The sequence below is a fragment of the Gossypium arboreum genome, chromosome 4 (assembly GCF_025698485.1).
Source record: "Gossypium arboreum isolate Shixiya-1 chromosome 4, ASM2569848v2, whole genome shotgun sequence".
In the NCBI taxonomy this organism is placed as follows: domain Eukaryota; kingdom Viridiplantae; phylum Streptophyta; class Magnoliopsida; order Malvales; family Malvaceae; genus Gossypium; species Gossypium arboreum.
Genome location: NC_069073.1, coordinates 12,950,918 through 12,959,131, shown reverse-complemented (window position 1 = coordinate 12,959,131; position 8,214 = coordinate 12,950,918). Strand labels below are relative to the sequence as shown.

The following is an 8,214-nucleotide window of genomic DNA, read 5'->3' as shown; positions in this document are numbered from 1 at the left end:
TAACAGAGATTTATTGAGATAACCAATCTGCTGTTACAATTGTAAAGAACTTTGTCTTCCATGGCAAGACAAAACATTTCAAGATTAAATATCACTTTGTAAGAGAGGTTGAACAATTAACTGAAGTGAAATTGGTTCGTTGCAGTTCGAAATACTAGCTTGCAGACATTTTAACAAAACCCCTTGTAGCTACTAGATTCAAGGACTTAAGAAACAACATTGGTGTTTGCTACATAAAGGCCAAGGACGAGTATTACAAGTTGGCCAACCATGCAGCTGAAAGAGCCCTGGTGCATGCAGATTTTGTTTAGTTGCATGCTAGTTCTGGTTAGTTCATTTGTAGCTTAATTTTTTTAATTTTAAACTCTAGTTTGCTAGTTCTCTTTATTCATAAGTTACCTTTAAACAATTTTTCATAATGTTTAGTGCAAGTGGTTGAAATTTGCTTTGTATTTGGTACCTGTTTGACCATATATAATGTAACTTTTGGTGGAATGAATAGATCAATTTAGCATCTGTTGCTGCTTGTTTTTGTTCCTTTGTTCTCTGTTTCTCTCTTTGCAAAACACCAACAATGTCTGTATGTAAATGTTGTATAGAATATACATTGTTCCCTAACTTTTTCATGGCTTTAAGCTTTAATTCCTTTTCATGTCTTTCTACTGGCTTCATTCTATCCGGAAGAAAAAGACAACCATTTATGCCCAGATTTTGCAAACTCAGTTTTGATGAAGCAATAGTGCTGCACTGCACATCTAGGGCTATTTAGATATGCACACCAAACTTATTTTGGCATATAATCATATGATAAAATCTATTTGTTTCTAATATAATTGTTATGAAGATTAAACTGATCATAATTAGTTTGGGTTCACATTTTCGCAATGCATGTTACTTGAAAAAAATACAAGCACACAATTTCCTAAACCTCACCAGTTGTTGCTTATGTTACTTTGTTATTCATCGCAGCAGTGGTACAAAATGTACCTCTCCATGGTTCGTCGACATTCAGAACAAGTCACCATTTCCGGCAACCGATCGGCAGTGCCCGGTAGAACAAGTCGGTTGCAATGATGTGGGGTCGGATTCAGCAAAAAGTAATCATGAATTGCCAACACCAATCCTTTTGTTTGCACATCTTCAGCCCACAGATCATAATCTGATAAGCAAGTTAAAAATGTAGTCCCCTTGGCTCTGGTGAACTCTGTTGAACCTTTACTAAGCAAGGCCCATCCATACCCTTCACTGCCATCATATGAAAGCAATGTCATGATTTCTTGAGTTATGGGATCATTCTCATCTGCTTTACCAAGTTGGTGCTTCGAGTTCCACATGCTTTCGATCCGAATCCAGAAGTACCAAATAGCAGTTATGTCTGGCAAGCAATGGCTAAGTTTTTCTTCATTGATAATAGCCATGTTTCTACGGATATTCTCCTTTGGATTTTTCTTTCCGACATAAACCATTTCCATTGCAATGCCACAAGCTCTTGCAACAGTTTTTACAGTATGTGTGAAATTCCTGATCCACTCTATATCCTCTCCCCCATACAAGAATATGAATCTTTCTTCTGATATCTGATAAATCATACAATTTCATGTTATTAATGCATGAGTGAGTTTATATGGATAACGAAATGAGCCGAAAACCGCAAAAGAATGACAATAAACGTACCCATTTCAAAATCACAGGATCAATACCATCCACGAGAAAGTCAAGTGTCAAAGTCTCAGCTTTCCATAAAGCATCTTCCTTAGCAATGGTGAAAGGGAAGGCCAAATTGCCCCAAATCCACATCATGTGAATTGCATTAGAACATGTAACCCTTCCTTGAGGATCTAAAACCACAACGATAGGCTTCTGCTCGAAACGCCACTCTTCCTTGATGAACCTGAACACCGCCCGATTAAGCAATGAAGGGTGGTGCAATGTGAACCATGTCATAGTTGCTGCCAGATTCTCAAATTTACGTTGCTTGATCTTAGACAACGAGACAGATGAGTCTAGCACTGGTAGCCACACTAACTCGTATGGATTCTGGTCCAGGCTGTTTGATTGCCTTCTGGACTCCTCGTATATCTGTTGAAGAATGACAACTTCATCTTGCAAGATGTCTAGATCTGATATCAGCAATAGAACATTTCTTTTCCTTAGAACATCAACACTAACCTGGTTTTGTCATATAAATTGGTGCACGGCTAATCAGGAACTTGGAAAACAAAACACTAGACTGTCTCTAACATCTATGTTATTCCGATTTCGATATACATCCAACATGGGTAGTATTAAGTTTCTCCATGTATTTAGAGGTTTATATCACCAATCCCTTATGGATATGCACCTAGACCGAAATGCAAGTGTTGTATGAATTAATTGAGCTAAACTCCAAGTAACTTTAGTTTGCTATTTAAATGGCTTAAAAGAGATAGTTAAAATAAAGCAGAGAATAATAGGAAATAAGAGCAAACCCTTTTCTTGTTGGCCCCATCAACTAGTGGAAGTGGATCATCCTTTGGGTTAATCAACGCCTTGAGAACCTTACTGTTGTCAATTTGGGCAGCATTAAACAAATATTGAAGGTTCTGATAGGCTTCTATAAATTTTCTTTCATCTGCACTAGGAAGGAACCTCATTAAAACGGTGACCATATAAATATAAGATCACATTTCTTAAATACTCGAGTCAATTTCTGAAGAATAGCGTATTAGCCAGTATAAATAAGCTCACCTATTTGCTTATGGCAGATAGCCAGTAGACCTACTAGATGGCTGTGCATGCTGCTGAGCTTGTGTACTAAGCTTGATAGCTCCCAGGATTCCAAGGAAGAAAGAAACCTGAAACATGGAACTTCTTATACTAATGGTGCCAAATTGGAGCTTTTCTAGGTGACTGCAGTTCATAAATTATAGCATCAACGGCATATAAATTATGCGAACTTAACTCGTTTTCTGATCCTGAAAGACCAGTAATCTGAGATGCAGTAGCCAACATGCTTCTGATGGTCCAGTAGATAGCTACCGGTATATGATCCATGGCTGCCGATACTGCAGCAGCAAAATCTTCCGTAACATAATTAGACGGTATTTCCTTAAACTCAACTAAACACTTGGCAATATCTAGCATGGCTGTAATGAGATCTTTGATTGTGTCAAACTGAGATTTCAACATGGTTGAACGTTGTAAAATTCCTGGTACTTGTTTGAGGATTGCAAGGTTTTTGGCTAGTTGGTTTGAGTTGTAGCACTGGGCTAGGAGCCAGAATTCGCCATAGTTAACTGCGAAAGCCGATAAAGCTATCACCAATTTGGCATCCCATGGGTAGTTGGATACCATACTCAATATGGACATTGTTGTTGCATGTTCTTCCATAGTTTCACTGCATTTGCGTGCCATCTGCAATACCATAATTACTTCCTTTTTTTAGTCACAAATATATATACTGACATGTATATAGAGAGTGAATTTCATAATTAATAACCTCAATGGAGATTCTATCAATGAGAAATGAAAAAGTTTCAAGCATGTCAGTAATATTGGTTTGGTAGTTGGTCTGGTGTTGGAATGCTTCAGTGCCTGTAGCTTGCTTACCCTGTAAGACAAATTTGTAGGGAAGTTTATATTTGCTTTAAGTGTAGGAAACTAATCCAAAATACAAGCAATAGAGTCTAGGCCATGGAATTGTTACAGTTTCAACAATGGCATCACCACCTGGGGCGGCAAAACTTAAGATGTCTTCAACAATATGCAGAAGAGGTCGAACATCAATGGCTCGTCCATCAGGAACATGAACTGCCTGAATTTTCTTTAACATCAAACCATCATTGGATGTTGAAAAGCTCAGCCTTATACCTCTGTCGGATTGCTGCATTTTAGTTGCAGGTTCTAGAATGGATTCCATTAATTAGGCCTCTAATGCAGTACTCCACATTGAGGGTACTGTTGGAAGGAAACAACAAACGAAATGTGCTTATATAATAAAGCCAAGCTGAATCTACTTCCTTGTTTGCTTGCTTCTTGAAAATTTTCAAAGATAACACACGAAAATCTGCATAAAAATATGGGTTATTCAAACAGGCTGCTCTAGCATTTTTCGCTAGAAGTTGATAATTAAAACGATCGTTTATCTCCCTTTTGTTACCATTTGTTCCAATGTCATGATTGAGAATCAAACAAAGTGAAGAGGAAAGAAAAGGTGACAAGTTATGAAGCTTTGTTCGTTGCTTCTTCTTTAGGCATTGGATAAAGGTTTATTACTGTTCATAAATAACAGTAAAAATAAAAGGAGTTCAATTAAATCATATCATTATTTTTAAGATGTAATTGGAATTGGAATCTAAATACTTGCAATCTTATCCATGATACACTCGTGTTTTAGTAAAGTTAATAGTTTATGTACAAATGTTTTATATGGATTTTTTTTTTTCCAAATTATGCTGAGTTTACGTCCCATCATGAGGAAATTATATTTAAATTTATTTTGGTCTTTGATATTCATTCCATATTATATTTAACTAATTTTAATTATAATTTATCATGGATCTTTATTTGTTACTATAATATTTAATTTATTTATTCTTACCATAAATTATTTTTATTATATAATTAAATATTATAAAACAAAGATATCATCATTTCAAAATTCAAACCAAACAAAAATAATAGAAATAATCAATTTTAAATACAATTAAAAATAATAAATTAGAATAAAAATAAATCAAATATGTACTTTTTGAAATATATGAAACCAATGAATGGACAAATATGAAGCAAAGCTGTCTTGAAAAATATATGTAAGTTGGAGTGAATTCATAGAATTTAAAGGATTGAATTATGAGAAAGTTTTGGTAAATCTTTCGGGATTATCTTAATTTTTATATATTTGGAGAATCTTAGAAATCTTCTCAAATAATAAAGTAATTTTGGAATTAGAAATTTTGGTGAGAATAACTTTTATTTTCTTTTGAGGTCTATGGTGTGAAGGATATATTCTTATCTATGAAGATTTGGGGGGTTATTTTATTGAGCTCTATATTTTTGGAGAATAGAAGATGGCATTTGTTGGTTTTGATTTCTGTGCATTGGGTTAGATATTCAGTTTTTAGTGAATTTGATACCTACTTTTAGAGATTTAATCGTTCATTAATCATGATCTTCATTGTATTTATTTAGAATTGAGTATGAAATTGTAGAAACCTCATGAGGTGAATTCATTTTGGGATGATTATTATAAACAATAATTTTAATTTTTTTGAGGTATTTAAGGTTGCAATTCTTTCCCTAAAACCAATTTTTGAAAAAAAATTATTTAATTTTTTAGAAAAATTAATTTTTTTGTGTGTGTGTTTGGGAGAGTTTGTGTAGAATTTTGTTGTTGTTTAGCAAATTTTCTTAAAACATTTTTTGAATATATTAGATATATTCTAAAATAATTATCTTTTCATTTTTATTGAATTTATTTTATTGCTATAAACTTACATTTTGCAATATTTTATATTTTTTATAAATACATTTGATTAAGCAGTTTTTGAGCAATGTCAAGGGAGCAAGTCTCACTGGTATTTGATGTCACACTCTAAAAATTAGGTTAGTAAATCGAGAATTAGTGAACCGTAAATCGAATTAAGTTAGATTGTTAAAATAAATATATAGGAATAAATAAAATAAAATATTAAAATAATAGAACTAAAAATTTAGGTTAAGAAATTAAAATTAGATGTTAGGAAACTAATTTGCTTAAAACAAATTTTTAAAACAAGATTTGATTTGAAAATAATTTAGAAAATTAGCTTTAATTGAAAACAATGATTGATTTGAAAAAAGGGAAGATGCTGAAGGTGGCCAAAATGACAATTGCCTAATTTTTAAAAAATTGTTTGGCTATTTAAAGGTCACCCATATCTCGTCCCTCCCATTTCAACGTCCGTTCAAATTTCTTCTAAAATCTAAATGTGAGGTTTCTCTCAAAATTGATTCATCTTTATTTATTTTCTAACCAAACAAACACAATTTCCTTCTTCAATTTTAAAGAAAACTCATATTTTTTTCCTTTAATTTCACCATTTTTCTTAGCATTTTTTAGCTCGAATTTGATCCTTAACCCATTGATTTCTTCAAAATTGAGGTAACATCCCGACTTTTTATGATTAAATTAAGTATGTTGTTAATTCAATTCAAGTTTTAATTGATTTAATCAAGATTTCAATAGATCTAATGATTTTAAACTAATTTTTTGCTTGAAAATGGTAGATCTCGTAATACTAAGGTAAGTAACTATTTTAAACTGATTTTCAACTCATTTAATCTAATTAAAAGGTATTTTATCTTAATTTAACAAATCCTTAATAAAATTTAATAAATTTGACATTTTCCCTTTTAATGTTAATACAAGCTTAATTTTATAAAGTTAGATTCGTGTAATTAAATGAAATTGATGGTTTAGATCTGTAATTAAATGATATTTAAGATGCTTGAATCGAAATTGAGGCTTGGAAACGAGGTTTGAGTGTTGAAATCCCTATTTCAGCAAAACTAGTTAGTTTTCGATATTGTGAATGAGAAGGTTAGATCTGTGATTCTAGAGTGAGTTCATTGGGCTTGTTTTTGTTTGTAATGTATTTGCATTGTGTTTGATGTGTATGTAAAGCTTCAAATCATTTGGGAGCTTCTACAAGCAAGGACAAAAGCAAACAAAAGTTTACTTGAGCTTTTGACATTGAAGTAAAGGTTGCAAAGGTGAGTGAACTGGTGTACTATAATTAATGTAAAAATCAGAGTATTAAAAGGGAGCTTAGGTAGCCTAATCACCTATCCTAAGTTCCAAGAGTAAGTGTTCTTACTTAAGCTTGTGTTACTTTGCAAACTAAGCTTATATGTGATGTGTTATGTATATGATATGTTAATATGATTACACATAGTGTGAATATGTCAGAAAGTAACTTATGATCAGTTGGTTTTATGCACACACATATGATATGAAAGTGTATGTGTCTCAATGAGTAAAGTGATTGCACTTGAAAGTGCATGATATGAACATTTGAAATGTGATATGGGTATGATGTGTGTAAGTGAGCACAAACCAGAAAATGAATGTATAATATTGATATATTGGCCTTGTGATCTATAAAAAGCATTGGATATAGATGGCATGTCATAGGATTTGAGCACTCATTTATGTTTTTTGATATTGGGACATGTTGGAGGGATAAGGGAATGTAAAGCAAAGCTCTATTCAAAGGGATATGTTTGGTGTGTTGGAGAGTGTTAGCTTAATGCTACATTTACTTGAGACATGTTAAACTCTATAAGTCATTGGTGTGATGGGGATCTGAGTATCTGGTGTGTTGAATTTTTATACATATTTCATAATCACAAGATGCCCATGTATCAACTTGATTAAATGATAATTGATGATAAGTGTTATGTGCTTTCTAGACTTGCTTTTAACCTTTGATATTGTGGTTTATTGTAGCATCTTGAGCATTCACAAAGCTTGTTTAAGCTCACACTCTCTTGAATTTATTTTTGCAGAGAAATATCTTGTGTGGAGTGGTGAAGTGACCAAGCTTGTGATCCTAAGGCAAAGCAACTTAATTGTATATGTGAGATGGTTTTCTTGGATAATAAAGGATGGCAATGTGGGATCATTTTGAGGGATTAGACTTTAGCTTTTGTTTTCGTTTGTAAATGGACATTCCATGCACTGTTTAAGCACTTTTATAACTAGTTTTTTTATGCCTTTATTGCTTGAATTGTTGCATGAATGATGTTAGATAAATGGTTAGGTTATCTGTTGATTAGCATACATGTCCCTTAGTGAATTGTGGTTATAAATGCTTAAATGACTGGATGAATGCTTGGACAAATCCAAACTGACCAAATGGCAAGGTATGGACCTATATTGCACTTAAAATTTCCTTATATGCAAATTTGGTATGTTGAGTAAATTAAATTAGGACTTTAGAAATGCATGTTAGCATACCAACTTATTTGATTGGCCAAAGCATGTTAAAGTATGTTAAATGTAATTGAGCATGTCTTGAGTGATCTATGGATGCCATATGACATGTCAGAATAAGGAAATTGGAAAGAAAAAATGAAATAGTATGTTAAGATTGGTGTCAAAGTGTCATATGCAAGTTGCTATAATTTTTTTGCAAATATTGTAGTCGACGTCGTGACAAGCATTAAATGACATTACGATGAGAATTGGTCATT

The 8,214-nt window shown here is 32.7% G+C and overlaps 1 protein-coding gene and 1 long non-coding RNA gene across 4 annotated transcripts; one reads left to right on the top strand and one right to left on the bottom strand.

Moving 5' to 3' along the window:
- Positions 1-817: 817 nt before the first annotated feature.
- On the bottom strand, positions 818-4,216 carry LOC108458506 (protein SIEVE ELEMENT OCCLUSION B-like). Its single transcript, XM_053027232.1, has 7 exons — positions 3,686-4,216; positions 3,479-3,589; positions 2,937-3,393; positions 2,728-2,847; positions 2,469-2,611; positions 1,675-2,169; positions 818-1,577 (listed from the first exon to the last, which is right to left on the bottom strand). The coding sequence occupies exons 1-7, from the start codon at positions 3,896-3,898 to the stop codon at positions 957-959; spliced, it is 2,160 nt and encodes a 719-aa protein (XP_052883192.1). The 5' UTR covers positions 3,899-4,216; the 3' UTR covers positions 818-956.
- A 1,699-nt stretch (positions 4,217-5,915) lies between these two features.
- On the top strand, positions 5,916-7,862 carry LOC128291875 (uncharacterized). 3 transcript variants are annotated; one of them, XR_008281843.1, is made up of 3 exons: positions 5,916-6,121; positions 6,644-6,732; positions 7,528-7,862. It is a non-coding gene; the product is annotated as an uncharacterized LOC128291875 (long non-coding RNA). The 3 variants fall into 3 exon arrangements; XR_008281844.1 differs by lacking the exon at positions 5,916-6,121 and adding an exon at positions 6,130-6,559; XR_008281842.1 differs by lacking the exon at positions 5,916-6,121 and having other exon boundaries at positions 6,580-6,732.
- Positions 7,863-8,214: the final 352 nt, after the last annotated feature.